The following is an 18151-nucleotide window of genomic DNA, read 5'->3' as shown; positions in this document are numbered from 1 at the left end:
ATGGCAGGCAAACAACACCCAGAATGTTACCAAAAAAGAGTATCCGGGATCTTTAAAGGATGTTCCTACCATTTTGAGGTGTTTACTGCTTCAGGACTACCCATTTCCTGCCCTTCCCCAATATCCTATAGATGTAGACACAAGGATTCCAATTGAATTTCTTCTGACAATCAGCGCAACATTCATAAATATTACAAAAACAACCATTCTCAAGTACCTTCTGTTAACAGTCTGAAATTGCCATCATCAATGCTACCAACACATTGTGCATTTCACTAGAGGTACTTGTATACAACTAAAGGTCAACCCTCAAGCACAATCTAAATCAAGGTACTAAATATTTCAGAAATGAATTACATTACAATTGAACCACTTAAACAATCCACATTATTGATGGTCACAATTATAGTTTCTAAGACCAATATCATTACTTGGCACCATGATCAATGAGTTAATTATACATATTGACCTTGCAATTACATTGATTGTGAAAGACAGAACTTCTGTAAGTGTATCATTTTATTAGTGAGGTATAAAACTTCTGATCATGACACTATTAGTGGAATTAGTGTTCAATATTTTAAAAAATAATACTAACCAAATAAGAAATCCAACTGCGCGGAGTTTTAAATATATGTGCAACAAGCAAAAAACCAATTTGCTGCTAATTATTTACAATTATTCCAAAATAATTCATTGGGTAGAATTTTCCCCTACATTCAGGAAAGAAACTAATAAAGAATAACGCTTGAATAAAATGCAAGGTAAATCCCAGTTCCCAAGGGCTCATTTCAACACTACTCAGATCATGATATCAACTGCATTTTAGCTATCATGTATAGTAAGTAATAGTATCACTTTGCCATCCAGTAAAGAATAAGGAACACTGTGCAACCAGCAATAACAGCTGAGAGAATGAGTGTATCTTTGGAACGTTTTCTTTTGATTGCTCCTGCATAGTTCACAAAACAGAAACTATTAAAATTTTATCAGTCCAAAATCTAACCTTGGTTTCAACAAGTTTATAAGATAGGTACAGATAAGTGACACAGACCTAACAAGCCACGAATAACTGGAAATTTGTCACTCAAGTGTTTGACTTTTCCTTGAATTTCTACAAACAGGGTTCTTTGAGAACTTAGGACCCCTTTGGTTGCTTGTGCTTGACTGATTACATCATCAATCTGTACGTGCAAATGAATGTTATTTACAATCACATACTCTGTCCTAGCCAGGAGAAAACTCTATGCAATACATCATTTACAAGCATAGCAATCAGTAGCAAGTAAAACCATTTATTTACAGTCTTGGCATTTGCATTGACATTATACAGGTTAGATGTTCTTAAAACAAATTGAAACAAATAAACAATTTATTGAAATAACCCTATCTCCACCTTTAATTTTATAATATAAAGAAACATGGGCAAATAGACTCTGCTCTGGCAACTCATTCATCACAAGTAGGTGAATATTTCCTCGTAACAACAATAAACTTCCTCCAGCACCAAACGATTTCCTTGCAGAGCTAAACCAGTTGGATCTCCTATACATTTTTCTGCCATTTATGAACAATTTCAACCTCTTGTGGCCATAATCCAGATTGGTTTAATAATAGTTCTGTTTTTTATATTCCAGCTTGTTAAGTCTTCCTTGCATCATAGTATGTAGTACACAATATAGGCCAATTTCGTAGAAAATTCAAAATTCCATAGTTTGACAACTAAGCAAGTCACCAAGCACTTACCAACTTTTTTGACTCCTGAGTTTTTGCAGGGTTTACTCACTGAGTCTGCCAACCAAGTTTTTGTGAGTTTTTTGCCTAATACTCTCCAAGTAGTACTTAATGAGTCTTGACTCAGCTACTAGCCAACTCTGCCATGCATGAGATAAATGTGCTTTGGGCACTACAAAAATGTGTTTCACTGGATTTATAAGCACTTCAAATGTTGAAAAAACACAATTTTTTGCCTCCTAAAAATTTATGAAAATGGCGTGTATCATGAAGGTCTGTCTGGTTTTGAAGGTCTTCATTTGGGTTTGGTGGCAGACACTACACCACTCAACCCCACCCTATAATGGGGCAAGGAATGCACGAGAGGCACTGCCCCTCAATCCCCACAAGGGGCACCCTGCTGGAGGTACTGCCCTGAAACCCACATGATGGCACTGCCCCAAAACCCCAGCCAAACTCATTTGGTACATTTTGTAGATATATTGTACATAAAAATAAAAATAAGTAATTGAAGTATTTTTTAAGTTGTCAAATTTTGCTGAGTTTTTGTCAAATGGGAAATTTCTGGTCTGCCTAGTCTGAGTCAAATCCAAGTTTGCAAACTATGGAAATACCTAGTTTTTAGTAAAATGCTTGAAACTTGTTTGTTTTTCTTCCAAAAGTTTATCAATAAGGAGGAAGCAACTCATTTTATAAAAGATGGGTCATGAAGATCAATTCAATATAACATGCAGCTGATTCAGGGGATGTGATATTAAATAATGATGCACTGCAGAAACAAAATATGAATAAAAATGAAAAGAGCTATCAAGCTCCACAATGAATGTTCCAAAAATGAGTCAGCAAGCTAAGAGAGCCGTATGTGGGATGTGAGCACTAGCACTAGCACTCTTATGGGATGAGCGTCAAGTACACATCCCACATACTAAGATGAGAGCATTACCACTTCCTAGGTGTTTCAAGGATGTAAGCATCACCTAGATGTGATGAGCATCAAGTGGACCATTTATGGGAGGATTTTTTGAACCACTGCTCATGAAATGTGTTCCCCAACATTGAATCGATACAAACACATCTAATTCCAAAACAAATAGTATTACATAATTATGCACTGCAAAAACATGATATGGATAAAAATGAAAATACTAGGGGCCTCAGCAATTAATGGTTTATAGGGCATAATAATTATTGAAGGTTTTGCAAATGAGGTAGAATAATTGTGGTGTAGACTCACTAGTTAAGCACACCTGAGCTGGAGTGGTACTGGTATGGGTGACCTCCCAAGAAGTCTTGGAACTTTACCATTGTGAACATCAGCTAGATGTAATGAGTGCCAAGTGGACCATTCAAACTCACGAGAGAAAGGTTCATTTGAACCAGTGCACATAAAATATGGGTCACTGACATTGAGTCAGTATTAACACACAGATGGTTCCAAAAAATGCTATTACATAAATGATTTATTGCAGAAACACCAAACGGGCAAAAATGAAATAGTTAGGAGCTCCGCAATGAATGTTTCATAAGAAACAATTGTTGTTGAAGGCTTTAGAAATGTGCTTAATACAGATTAGTACTAGGATGGGTAACCTCCTAGGAAGTTTTGGTGCTTCACCACTATATGCATCACCTGCATGGAATGAATTCCAAATGAACCATTCAAGCTCATGAAAGATGGACTCCTCTGAATCAGTACTCATGTAATATGAGTCGTGAAGATTGACTCATATTAACACAGCTAACTGTAAAAAAATAATATCATATAATGATGCACCATGGAAACACCAAATCAATAAAAAATGTCATAGAGAACACAAAAAAGAAGACCAAGGACTGGAAAGAACTGATAAGATCATTTATCTAAATCTCTACAAGGCTAATCATTAGGATTTCCTTTTTATTAGTTAAAGTTTAAACTGCAAATGGAGGTTTTTGTGCCCTTCTAGAGAGATTGTTTATGCAGTAACGGGACTCTTCTCCTGCAATACAATTTGTCATGCAAGCAAGCACAAGCCTCATCTTTCCTCTACTAAGTAAAAATGGGGAGCCCAAGACCCTAAGTAACAATTGTTTCCTGGGTGCCAGTAACACAAACAATGGAACAGCGTTCAAGCAGAATGTTGAGTTAGTTGCTTCTTCTGTCAAGACAAGGTTGCATAGTTTAGCTTGTACGCACTTCTTGTGTTACATGATACCAAGATGAAACAGTTGCAAAAAATTATGCAATGCACAAAAGCAAGAAAGTTTGGCAGACGAATCATGTACAATACATCAACCTTTGTACTAGCCTGGCACAGGAAAGGGGCACTACATGGAGATACCTAAATCAGGTAATATAGGAAACAAATATGGCAAACCAAGGATGAAAATATCGGCAAAACATCACCGAAATCGCGATATATCGAGAGTCAAATAGGCGGCCGATTTAATCGGCGATAAAATCGCAGCCGATTTAATCGGCGATAAAATCGCAGTTTTTTAGCTGTAAGAATCGGGATTTTTTCGGTTGATATCACGAGTTCAAAATAAAAAATCGCGCCCTAGTAAAAATCGTGTTCTTGAGGATTTTTTCACTTTTTTATGGCTCCGAGTCTCTGACTTTATCGAGGGTTTCAAGATGGGCATTTGGAAGCATTTGAAATACGGCAGCATTGAAATATGCAACAGACAGCATTCCTAACCATTTGAAGTTTTGAACTATTACGGCAGGGTTTTCTTAAGGAATAGTTTTTTTATTATTAATTTATGACTTAGATTGTTTCAAAATAAACATTACTTTGAATCAATACATAAAACGATAGTTTTATTATTATTAATTTATGAATTTATTAGAATTAAATTTTGTTATTTTAAATTTTTAATATTTAATAAAATGATATTTAAAGTTAAATACATCTAATTTATTAGTCTAAACTCTAATATTATTTGTCTAAAATATTAATGTAAATTTTAATATTTTTAATAAATAAATATAATATCATATATATTTAAATTTTAATATAATTTAATTTATCAATCGTGTACTCAATTTTATTAAATATATGGTATATTTTATGTATGTGGTATTAAATTAAATATAAATTACTATGTTTTTTATAATATTTTAAGAAATTATATATTTTCAAATGTTCGATAATTTTGCCGATTTATTGCTGATTTTTTCCCCATTTTTTGCCAATTTCCGATTTTTTAAAAATTTTCGGTCAAAAGATTTATTGCCGATTAAGATTTTTACATCTTTGTGGCAAACTATTCTTTGATGCAGTCTTTTACTCTGGTTTAGGCACGAAAAACTTTAAAATGGAATGCTCTACTTTGCAGTTGGAAGAATTCAGCACTTTTAGGATGGAGTTAGCAAACTGTTTTTTCTACAATTAATGTTTTTAGAATACATATTGACTCTTTGCACATATGTGCACAAAAAAAATATGGCTCACCTCCCTTGTATGTTGTCATCTCTTTGTAATTTTTCTCTTAATAAAGTGATATGAAATACGTGGTTTTCAAGGAAAAAAACTCAAAGCAACTATAAACTTGTCATGCTGATTGACAGAGATTAAACATGGCTAGATGTTAACTTCTAGATGTATTCGAAGTTCAGAGAAAGTCAACAATCTTCTGCATTCAACAATGTAGACTATATCAAGAATCTTTGGAAATCCATGTCTCAAAATGCATGGATACACAGCTGAATGCTAGAAAAGCATACTAATACAGTAGGAATAGATACTAAAATGTGGTAAAAGAACACTACTTGAAATAACTAAAGAAAATGTTTCAAATAAAATGCATGTAGAGATATTAGATTTATAAATCTGACAAAAACCACACACGCATATCAAAGGAAAAGGAAAATGGTGAGCGTCAAAGTACAACAAACAAAAATGGAGATTTACATGGAGCAGCTGCAGGGATTCATTCAAGATTCTTCTTTGGTTTGCAGATGAGGAAGTCTATTTATGGCCTCAAACAGGCCCCTAGGGCTTGGTATGCCAAGATGGATTCCTTCCTTCTCTCTGTAGGATTCACCAGGTGTCATTCCAATCCAAATGTCTACATTTTGCGACAGGATCACTCTCAATTGATACTTGTGCTCTATGTTGATGACTTGATCATTACAGGGGACACCTCCACCATCATTGGCAGTGTCAAATCTACATTGCATGAGAGATTTGCTATGACTGACTTGGGCCTTTTGCACTACTTTCTCGAGATTGAGATATCTCAGTCTTCTTTCGAGATTACTCTTGCGCATCCCAAGTATGCTCTTGATCTTCTAGCACGGTTCCACATGGCTGATTGTAAGCCTGCACCAACTCCCTTTCTTTCAGGAATCGAGCTTGAGGCTAAGTGCTCCACTCCACTTGTTGATGCCACATTGTATCGTCAGCTTGTTGGGAGTCTCATCTACTTGACGCATACTCGCCCTAATATTTCCTTTGGGATTGGCATAGTTTCACACTTTATGCAAGAACCACATGAGCTTCATTGGAAAGCTGCCAGACACATCTTGCACTACATACATGATACACATCACTATAGGATTCACTATGCAGCAAGCACAAGACTTGCCTTGGTTGGTTACACAGACTTAGATTGTGTTGGCGATCTTGATGATCATAAGTTCACTTCAGGTTACATCTTTCATCTTGGTTTGAGCCACATTTGTTGGCAGAGCAAGAAGCAGGATGCTACTGCTCTTTCTTCAATCAAGGTTAAGTATCAAGAGGTTGTTAATGCAGCTACTAAGGCTATTTGGCTTCAGAATATTCTCACAAAGTTTGGCTTCACCACTCCACGGCCTACAATCCTTCATTGTGACAATAAGAGAGCCATTCAGATCTCGAAGAACCACGTTCACCATCAATGGACCAAACACATTAAGATCCATATGCACTACAATAGGAAGCTGATTCAAGAGTAGGTCATTGATTTGCAGTATTGTCCTACAGCAAAGAAGGTTGCAGACATCTTCACCAAACCCTTCACTGAGAGTAAGTTTCATCAGTTGTGAGCTCTCTTGGGGGTGCTGAATATTTCATCAGGAGGGGTCAGTTGACTTCTCCTTCCTCTCTTATGGGGGAGACCTTTTCTCTCTCAAGGTTTTGTCCTTCTTCTTTGAGAGTTCTTTTGTATTTTCATCTCTCTTTTGAGGGGGAGTTTTTTCCCACTGGGTTTTCTCTCTTTCTCCGTTTGTGAGAGATTGCATTGCATTGCATGCATTTGTTCATGGGTACCTAACATGGCCTAGTAGCCGGGACCCATCTTGCATTGTTATCTTGAGTCTACATTCCCCTAAGTTGTAATTAAGGGGGGGTGTTGGTGTAAATTATGTCTCATGTAATTACACTTTACTTAAGTTGACTTAGGATAATGCATACATTGCAGTTTGCATATGAGACACTCAGGGAAATGTGCATCTAGAGATGTTGAATGTAGGAGATATTCCACCTTTTGTGGTGTTATCTTGTTGTCACATTCCACCTTTGGTGGGTGATCCATCTTTAGTGGGATATTCTATTATTTCTCCTACCTACCCCTACCTACCCTTGTATCTCATTGGGCCACATGTCATGATTGTGTGCTCTCATTTCTCTATGGCCTTGCCTTTATAGGAAAGCTCATCTTCATGGTATGGTTTATCCAATTGTAGTTGGGGGGCCTGGGAAGATATAGTTGGGTGGGACCCTAAATGTCTGCATTTCTCTACTCTCGGGAAACAACCCCTATCCCCTGAATTCCAACCCTCTTTACATCTTGATGAGAATACAGTTTGTTCTTGTCTATCTTTGTCTCTCTTGTGTTGTGCTATTCATTGGGCTCTAGATCTCGGTTATTATTGGCAAATTCTTACAACATGAATATGAAAAGCCATATTTTCACAATGTCAAAGTACTAGAAACAGTATTTAAACTGGCCACTGTTTGTTACAAGCTGTCGTAAAGCCTCCAGCACAGCTAAGTCCAACGCTTTTAAGCCTCCTACCATTTTGATGTTGCACATGTACAAAGAAAGTTGTGCCTCAAATGCCTCTCTTATTAAGTTATTTCCTGATCTGATTTTCATATTCGTATGACTCAAACAAGAAAAACTGTAAAAAGTTGTTTATTTTGGAAGAATTTCCCATTGCAAATGCTCTGATGACTTCACCTCTACATAGCTTTGCAAAATAATCTTCTATAACAAAGCCAATTAGCAAATTCATTACTTGAAAGATTGAAATAAAGACTGCCTAAAGTCCTTTTCATGGAAAGATGACCTTTTACTAATTACAAACAGACAGACAATGAGGACAGCTGAAATTGTCAATTTATAAAGTTGAGGCCACTCTTTTAATAGATCCAGACTTCCAGTAAACAAATTTTGCCTGCATCCAAGAAGTCTCCTTATTTATAATCTGCACTGGGCACTTCAAAGTTCAAACATTGAACTTGGTGCCAGACCTAATCATTGTATTTGATAATTAAGGGGTCAGATTCCTCCCATGCATTTGAAGATTTGGGCATGAATCAATTCATTTGAAACAAAAGCAATTCCAGCATTACCTATCAAAACAGAAAGCTTATTTATCTTGCAGTAGAAATGGAGGAAAGAGATGGTGCCAAAGAGGGATGAGAACCTGAGCTTCTGTCAGGATCCCATTCAGTTTCCAGATCGGGACTGCACTATTCTTCAAAGCTTGGATCACTAACATGTTGTCTCCTTCACGATGAGGCTTTCAAGATAAGGAGGAGCAAGCCTAACAACATGAGAGAGGTTGATGGCTTCTACCTCATTGTCATTGATCAGGCCTTTGAGTTGTAGCTAAGTTTTTTTGCCAAAATTAAATCTGCTTTTTGTAGTGATCTTACAGTGTCAAAGTTGACATTTTGTATTGTTCTTATCATATCAAAGTCTGCTTTGTGCATTGTTCATGCCAAGTCCAGGACAGCTTGGCATATTGGTCTTGCCAAGTCTGAGACTTGTGATTGTGCATGGTATGGATCAATATGTAATCCTTCAAGGCTAAGCTTTCTATCAAATCATCTGATGCAGAACCCTTCAGAGCTATGTTATTTATTGAGTAGTTGCAATGATGAATATTTCAGGGTTAAGCTAAGTGTTGGGTTGTGATGAGAAGTCCTTCAAAGAAAACCTCTGTATTGAACCAGTGGAGCCAAATCTTTGGGGTTGAAGCTTTGTATTGTGTTGCGATATTGAGACCTATGGGACTAAGCCCTGTGCTGAAAGATAATGGCATAATCCTTCAGCAAGATAGCTACCAGAAAATTCAAGTAGAGAAACAAGGAACCCATCTCCATCCCCATACACGCATCTCCTGGAAACTGTTGTGACATTTTCACACATCACCCCATTGCAAATGGGGACCCCCACTTTTTGTGTGCTTTAGTGTTTTGCTTGGCAATAGTCTCCTAGTTGTTAACCTTTACTTCTGAGTGGAGGTTGGTTTTGTCAGTCCAAGATAAGGAGTTGAGGTTAGGTTGCAAGTTGTCAAGTTGCAAGGAAAGATGTTAAGTTACCAAGGTTTGTCATGATCAGTGTGTCTAGATGAGATCAAGTAACCCAACGATCATTGAAAGCTTAACAGGCAAGATTGTCTAAGTGAGCATGTCATTTGGCATTTTGTGCAAACCATGCTAGTTTTGCACCCTAGGAAGTGTGACCTCAGGCTTACAAATTGCCTTCCAATGATGAAATACATCCAAATAGCAAAGAATGAAGGCAATGGAGTCATGGAAGTTTAAAGAAGAAAAATTTAACTAAGTCAAAATTTGCTTAAGTCGTGGTCCTAACACTAGCTTGCTCACCAAGAGCAATTTGTGCAAATGCACCCATGCTAGAGAGGCAAGAATCACAAGATGCTCTAAGGCAATGTTAGTACGGGGTAAAGATTAAAGAATTCGGAGGCAAAGACAAAATTTGGCTAAGTCAAGATTTTGCTTAAGCCAAGGACCTTGCCTTGAGCAACAAATTTGTGTGAATGAAGCAAGAAATGCGCCCAAGCAGGAGAGGCTTTGAGCAAAGGCAACATCAATACAAACGTTTAAATGAATGATTTATGCAAGCAAGGATGAAAAATAATGACCAATTTGTACAAATAACCCTTTAATTCACGCCCAAGTTGTGCGAATGCATGGTCAATTTGTGCCCTCCCTTGACTTTTTTTGTACAAATGATCATAGAAATTGCGCTCAAGCAAGCAAGAAGTTGTGCAAATGAAGGTAAAAAATGCACTCAAGCAAACAAACTTTGTGCAAATGAAGGTGAAAAATGCGCTCAAGCAAAATGAGGGGTGAAAATGCGACCAGGCAAGGAGGTCAACTCAAGCATAATGTAACGTGTTGTGGAGAGAATGAGATGAAGTCTATGAAGTTGAATTTGAACCTAGACCTAAATGCAAATACATGTCACACTTGAGTTTGTAATCAATTTTAAATTTGCTTCTTTGATTAATAGTGTTTTGATTCAAGTTTATCTCTTTTGTAGGTATGATTGCACATGGATATGAAAAGATGCACAAGGATGTGAAACAAGTGTAAAAAAACTTCATCAAAGGCTATCAATGCAGTTAGCACCAAGTAGACAAACCGGAGCTAGCATCAAGTGAACAACATTAAAAAGTCATACAAACAAAATGATAGAGTTCACAGCTTCAGCTAAACAATTGCAACAAGATGAGGCTCTCAACATCTCACAAGGTAAAAGGATTTGCTTAAGCAAGGCAAGTTAAACAACCAGAGCTAGAGGGTTGACTTGATCATGACGATGCCATCATCATCACACCAACCTTAGAGATGTTGAGTATCAAGAGATATTGCTCAACTACATACGCATGTGATGAGTCATCAAGTTTGTAATGCAAAGGTGGCATCCTTGTCAACATTGACCAATCAAAGGATTCCACGTCAGCATGTCCAGATGCAATGTACCTGTCTCATTCAATGGAGACAAAATTAAAGATACCTAGCCTCATTTTCTATTGTTCAAATTCAATGTAGAATGTGTCACATAAAATGTAATTTTATCATTGGTCAAGCATTAAATACTATGTAAGGGTGTAACAAACCCTAATTAGGGTTTTTATCTTTCAATCTTGGCCACTGATTTGAACTTGATCTTGGCCACTCATTTGTATTGAGAGCACTATATAAGGTTTGCTCTCCTCATTTGTAAAGGTAATTAGTTAATAGCAGGTAGCAAGCAAATAGTTAGAGTAGAGTAGGAGGAGAAGGCAGAAATTGTTGTCAAGCTTGTAAATAAACATCCTTTTCATTGAATTTATGGTGGAATGTGTTGTTTCTTCTACATATTGCATGGTTTCTTGTTGTATCCTCATATTAGATGGTGTTGATTAGATGGATGGAAGCTATTGTGGATGATTAATGGTGAAGTTTGCATGTTCATACTACTTGTATTTCATTGATTGCTAAATACTTTGCGTGGTCAACTAAACTCTTTATAAGCTTAACTTCGATTGCTACTCACCCATTGATATGCCTCCCATTGGTGTCTATGTTGTTGTTGGTGATTTAAACATCATAATATTACCTGAGAAGATCGCACTAACTTTGTGGCATTGTTGAATTTGCATGGCAAAGCAATGTCTAGTAGAATTTCACATAATCATTCATAGTCTCGTACATTCTAGGAATTAGATTAGACTCCCTAAACCCTATCCCTTTTGCCTTTTTGTTTTAAAGTTGAGTAAATTCTATGTTCCAGCAGCATTCAAACATTCAGGTTCAACGTAAGTCCCCCTTGCAATTCCAGCAAATCACATCACAATCACTGAGTCTATCCACATATAAGGTCAAGACCTGACTATTTGAACCTTGTAGTCATCTCGTTTGATCACATTGTTTATCATCCAAGAGGTTTTTGTTCAAGAGAGTATATAATACTTAGTATTTTATTCTATATTGCATAGTGTCATAAAAAACACATCAACAGTAACCATATTTGTATATAACATAGCCATAACCTTGTGAACCATATGGCCTATTTTGGGCCCAGGCTCTATACTGAGCCATAATTAATTTTAATTTGTTTTTACATTTTCGCAATGTTGGAAAATGTGGAGCACAGGAGTTTAGAATCCAAAATTATTAAATGTCATTGTGGTAATGAATGCCAAGGAGAGTCAATTTTCCTTTCCTAATATTACTATATCTTTGTGACTTTTAGGCTTCTTTTGTTGTTTTGTGTAGGTATCTAGACAGGAATGATCTGTATCCTTTTTAGAAGCAATGACTGAAATATCAAGTTGAGCAAGTACCTATATGACATTAAAGACATAGCTAGCCAACTGAAACATATCATAGGATTTCATCTCATTATAGTAGCTCCTTATAAAATTCTTTGTGCGATAATTTTATGTTGGCAAAGAACAAATGAAAACTTAAGGCCAGTTCCAAAAGCATAACTGTATATCATTGAAAACATAGTTATACAAACGACAGACCAAAAAATGGTTGCTCACAGCAATAGTAACTACTAACACTGACATTTATTGAGCTTTGCTCAACAAATAAGCATTTACCTAAGAAAGAACACGATCTTTGCATGCCCAAGAGAGTTCATATCTTTTTGCTATCATGATGTAATGAGTAGCAAGAGAAAGAGAAAATATTAATGTCTGAATGACTAAAGTAGGACAATGGAGCTCAAAAGTACAAAAAGTTACCAGAGCTAATTATGAGTACTAAAAGGACTTTAAAGAATCAACCAAGAAATCTAATACTAACTCTAAATCTTGATCTAGAAGCAGAAGAACAAATTTTGACAGATCTAAACGCAAAAGTAAAGAGAACATTTATATCATGCAGAATATAGTTAGGAGTAGATATCATGTCATTGTCTGCAACATCTACTTTAGAACTTTCTTTTTAATGCCAGACAAATAACAGAAAAATATGTCAACTCTCAAAGTTTCAAGAGACAAGATTTTTCACCATTAGAACATTTCTCAATTAAAATTAAGTTGGATATTTCGTTGTTAAGGTTGTGCAATATTTAATTGCAATCCCATGTGTAATATTTTATATGTGAAACATGGACCTGAAGCCCCCACCTCACCCCTCAAACACCATTTTTATGGTCTTTTTTGGGTGTTTTTCATGTTCTTATCTTGACACATGATTTTGGCACCCATCGTATTGTAAAACTACCTTTTTTGTGTGCCTATTTATATTCATACATACATAAGGGGTTAGTGTAGTGAATTTTATACAAATTTCACATGTACACGAGCTGCCAGAATGTTTTCAAATTGAATAGAGCAAGCATGTTGCATATGAACTGCTGTGTTGAAGATTAATACATATTGGTGCCTCTCTTTGATGGTGGATTTTTTTCCCACAACAGTTTCTCCATGTACGTCTGCTGTTGTGTTTATTTATCATGGTTTGCTGATTTTTATTTGCTGATTTTAAATTCCACATAATCTCTTAATGGGTACTCCAACGTTGCATTAAAAAAATCAGATTTTCATACTCTTTGAAGGACATTTACCTAGTTTTAACAACATTCAAAAAAAAATTATATCAGTTAACTTCTTGTCAATGAATATGATTCAAATATTTTACCTTAAAAGAAACTCATGTAATTATAGTTATTAAGAAAAAACATGGAATACAAGTTCTATTATTCTATAACAAAGTGTTGCAAATTCTTTTCAAGGATATTTCAGAGACTACAACATCAGTGCTATCCAGGCTGCTAGAATTTTTTATTTTAATCTTTTATATGCATTTTATATCTCAAGTTGTCCAAATGCAGATCATTCCATACAAATCAGATTTATTTAAGAGAAAACATATAGCAGATAATTATGAATTATACAATTTGCAAATAACTAACAAATAAATGTGTTCACTATATCTGACCAAGGTCATGAGAGAAGGAACCAAGAGCTCACTTGAGTAATACTTCCATGTATAGCTGCTCTCTCTCGCAGCAAACTTGGTCCAGGTGACATACTCCCAGATGCCTAAATGGTAATATCCAAAAAGAAAATTTTATTTTTCAAGATAGAAATGCCAAATGTAACAATCATAGGCAATCTGGTTAAAGCAAGTTTTAATCAAATATATAGCATATTCCTTCTGCATGTGATGACCTATTAACATACCCGGTACTCACTGATGTCATTACGAACAGATGTAAGGAGCTCAGCATGCTCCCGCATAGCATTGATATTTCCTTTGGTGCGCTTAAACTCCTACACAACACAGAAAATAACAATACATAGGTATGCTTGTTTGTAATTTACAAACAAAAATACAGAAATCAACCACTCAGCCAACTAGCAATGCAGAACCCATGTATCGTTTCAAACAAATGCATCCTCACTATATGAATACGGCAGTTTTAGCTAAAAGCTACTGAAGAAATAATCTTGATATATTGCAGTGCCTAAAATAAGAACAATAGCAAGACAAAAACTCTACTAAAGAATCTCACTAGAGCCTACAGTACAGTTGCAAATGTGTATCAGAGTGTTGCCAGTTTTCTCTCCATCTCTAGAGATTCATTGGCCCTAGAAGCTTGAAGAGGTTCTAGGGGAAGTGTCCTGCTTCCCCCTCAAACAATCCAGTGGTGCCCACTTAATGCGGGACATTCGCCTATGGGAATTATTATCAGATCCTGCATTGGTTCTATAGCAGTAATGGATGTTGATGCTGGTGGGTTCTGTTGTGTTGTAAACACACACACCCCATTACAATGGGGACCCCTCATTTGCTTTCTTAGTGTAGATTTGGCAAGTAGTTTTTGTCTCTTGAGTTTCAAGGGGAAGGTAGTGAGGTTTTGTTAATCCGGAACAAACATTGATCAATCCATGGATGAGCGACCTCCAGGATGAGGAGATGAACAAACATGAAGTTGAGAGTTGTCAAAGAAAATGTCAAGGAATGAGAAGTTCCAAGTTGGGCAAAGGGTCTTATGTTTGAATTTCAAATTGAAGTCTTTGCACAAACCATTCATGAGTTCCTTCACATATGTAATCTCCGCCAACTGCTAAGTATGTGGTATCGTTGTATATTCGTAAACAAAATCTCCATCAAGAATTTAGGGTCTTGAATTCTCTCACAATCCAGTTTTCCACCAAGTGTAGGGTTGTTCTGTTCTTGCACTAGCCAAATCTCTGCCCTACATTGTGTGTTGTTATTTCGCAATGTCAAATTCCGCCCAGGCAATGGGTGTGTAGTGCATTCACACTTGAAATCTCCACCAAGGGGGGCAGGGGGCTACTTCGTTCTTGAACAACTAACAATTCCGCTTGGAAAATTTCATGACCCCCTAGAAATTCCGATGAAAGGTGAATAATTGTCTTACAGTTAGTGATCACTTGCTGAGTTCTTTCACAACTCAGGATTCTGAAATCAGTATGAATGTTCTGTTCCTAACCACCCAAGATCTCCGAAATCAAGTGAAGAGTGCAGTTCCTAATGACTTGAAATCTCCAATGGGGTTCTATATATGATATCTCTATGCCTAGAAGGGAACAAGTTAGGCCAACCTGGAACAAGGGGTGATGACAAACCTTTTCCCTCCAAAATTAATTAGATTTTCTAAATATGTAAAGGGCTTGCCAACCTGGAGTAAAATGATTTAAGTTTGAAATTTTGAAAGAAAAAAACAATGCAAATAATCTCTCCTAGCCGACCTCCTAGTCAAGAATGTGATTACTATATGAAGCCTCTATAAATTCAAGATCCAGATCATTGTTTCACTTCAATCTACAAACAATTCACAACAAATCTAAGGCAGAGCAGAAGCGATTTAATAGCAGAAGAGTGAATTTGACAGCAGATCCCAAGCGAATATCAGCAGAAGGAATCGAACTCAAAAGCAGGAAGGCTGCGAATTTATCCAAGAAAACCAGATTCAAAGTTAAGTGTTGGGTAAAAAGAGGAAATGTTGCTGCTGTGAGTAGAAATGTGGATTTGTGAGGAAATAATCAGTAAATTACATGCATACTTGAGAGAATTTCCTCACTGATTATATCATTTTCCAGAATTCCCAAGTTTGAGAGTGACATTTCCAGATCCCTTAACATCAAATCAAAACTTATTAAGGTTCAATTTTCTGCGATTTTTGTGCGAAGAGGTGGAAACAAGGGTTTTGTAAAGCATTTTTATGAATTATTAAAGTTATTATTGATGTTTCACAGCATTTTGAGGACTGATTGCTATGAATTTCCTTTAAAATTCTTCAACATAAATTAAGAATGCAAGATGTTCAACTCTCGTTGTCTTATCACAATCTTCGTGCGTTTCACTTACTTAATGTTCCTTTCACAATCATGATTCAAAAAGTTCTCTTTCTTTTCAGGATTGAAGCAAGAAAAGCTGATGCAAGGACGATGAAGGAGGCATATGGACTGATGGTGAACGATGAAGGAAGAAATAAACTCCAAATTCCTTTCTAATTAATTCTTAATTAACTTAAACTTTTAAAGAGCTTCAATCTGAAAACTGAAAGAAACACACAATAAAGACAATGCACAAAATTTATGTAGAAACCAAGGATGGGAAAACCGCAGTGAGAATGCTGCTAGGATCTACTGTTCTAATCCAGCCTCGGGATTGAAACTTCAATTACAAAGTTTAAGGGCACCAACCCTAAGGAGTCACCAAACCCCTTTCTATATGAGCACCAACTCAATTCAAAGCACAAACCCTTATAACAAATCAATTTCTCTTTTTGAGCACCAACTCAAATATGACTTCAAACCAATTACAAACTGAAAAATAACCAATGTCCTTATTCTGAATTCAAAACAAACTGAGAGTTATTGCATCAATCTGAATATCAAATACTACCATATCTCTGCATTACAACACACAGAAAGCAGATGTTTTAATTATAAGATATGCTGATTCAAATGACATAGTCAAGATGCCTCTGAATATCTGAAACAAATCTGCATAGAAGAATCAGAAAAATCAGAATTAGTTTAAACTAGGTTAATTAATTTATAGTTTTCCAGACTTAAGCATAATAAGAAAATGAAATGCACAAGGACAAAACACAGTTACCCTGGGAAAACCTCCTAGGAGGAAAAACCCAGCCAAAGGATCCTCATATCTGATTATGATTATGAACTGAACATTACACACTTATCTGGAGCATAGAGGTTGCAGTCACAAGGAAGAAGAGATAGAAGTCTTCACAATTAGTTTGCTAATGAAGGTTATGATTTGCAGTCCTCCTCATCGTAATTTTCTGAGTGTAGCAGCACCTTTCCAAGTAGATTACAGTCCTTCAATGGAGTCCTTCAAGGGTTCGCTGACTTCAATTGGAAATCTGCTGCTAAATAGGTTCGCTGTCTCCTATTGGAGATCTGCTGCCATCTGGTGAAGTTCACTGCCTCCTATTTCGAGATCTGCTACCTTCTAGTGGAGTTCGCTGTTACCAACTACCCTTCTATGAATTTCGCCTTCACCGAATATATTTTGGATGTGCATTAAAACTGAATGAAGATATTGAGAAGTATATGCCACCTTTATAGGAGTCATATTGCTCCTTAATTATGTCGGCCTTCTTTGCATTTAGATATTTATTTATTTAATTCCTTTTAGGCGAAGTGAGATAGGGTTGGCCCTATCAAGGAGGCGAGTGGGTTTGAGTGAAGCGTGGAAGCCTTTTAGGTGAGCCGAAAGGTATTGGGCCAGGCCCTATATGAAGGAGGCGGATTCCAATGTTGCCCAAGGCAATTGGAATCCGCCAGCCCTAATTACAACCAACACTCCCTCTTAATTAGGGAATAGAATCATAATCATAATCTTTCAGCTTGCACACAAGCATAGATTGGATCCACCTTGTATTGCTCACAGAGGGTGGAGAGGATCCTTTTCTACCATCTTACATTGCCCGCCGAGGATGGTCAAAGGTTACAATACCATCTTGCATTGCCCGCAAAGGATGGTTTAACAATTACACTTCTCCCTGAGAAGTTTACAATACCACCTTACATTGCTCGCAAAGGGTGGTTAACATTTACAATACCATCTTACATTGCCCGCAGAGGATGGTTAAGAATTATACTTCTCTCTGAGAAGTTTACAATACCACCTTACATTGCCCGCAAAGGGTGGTTAACATTTACAATACCATCTTACATTGCCCACAGAGGATGGTTAAGAATTATACTTCTCCCTGAGAAGTTTACAATACCACCTTACATTGCCCGCAGAGGGTGGTTTTATACAATACAAAGTATCACTAAAATTGAGACTCCCTCTCAATTGCAGTTTCATTTTCCACAATACCAAGTCTATCCCTGAAGTACACAAACTTCACTTTGGATAGAGGCTTGGTAAGAATATCTGCAACCTGCTCATCAGTGCTGACATACTTTAGCTGAATAGCACCTCTTTGCACCATGTTCCGAATAAAATGATAATGGGTTTCC

General features: G+C 36.6%; 1 protein-coding gene across 1 annotated transcript in view; it reads right to left on the bottom strand.

The window, feature by feature from the left end:
- Nucleotides 1–599: 599 nt before the first annotated feature.
- Nucleotides 600–18151, bottom strand: part of LOC131042801 (Golgi SNAP receptor complex member 1-2) — a 69585-nt gene continuing 52033 nt past the window's right edge. Inside the window, exons 4-7 of the mRNA XM_057976122.2 lie at nt 13865–13954; nt 13652–13723; nt 1055–1184; nt 600–952 (exon numbers count right to left, since the gene is read on the bottom strand). Coding sequence (XP_057832105.2) covers nt 855–952; nt 1055–1184; nt 13652–13723; nt 13865–13954 — 390 coding nt within the window. The 3' untranslated portion in view covers nt 600–854. The remainder of the gene's footprint in view (nt 953–1054; nt 1185–13651; nt 13724–13864; nt 13955–18151) is intronic.

Source organism: Cryptomeria japonica, chromosome 10, assembly GCF_030272615.1.
Source record: "Cryptomeria japonica chromosome 10, Sugi_1.0, whole genome shotgun sequence".
Taxonomy (NCBI): domain Eukaryota; kingdom Viridiplantae; phylum Streptophyta; class Pinopsida; order Cupressales; family Cupressaceae; genus Cryptomeria; species Cryptomeria japonica.
The sequence above is the reverse complement of the archived record's forward strand: the minus strand, read 5'-3'. Positions and strand labels throughout refer to the sequence as shown.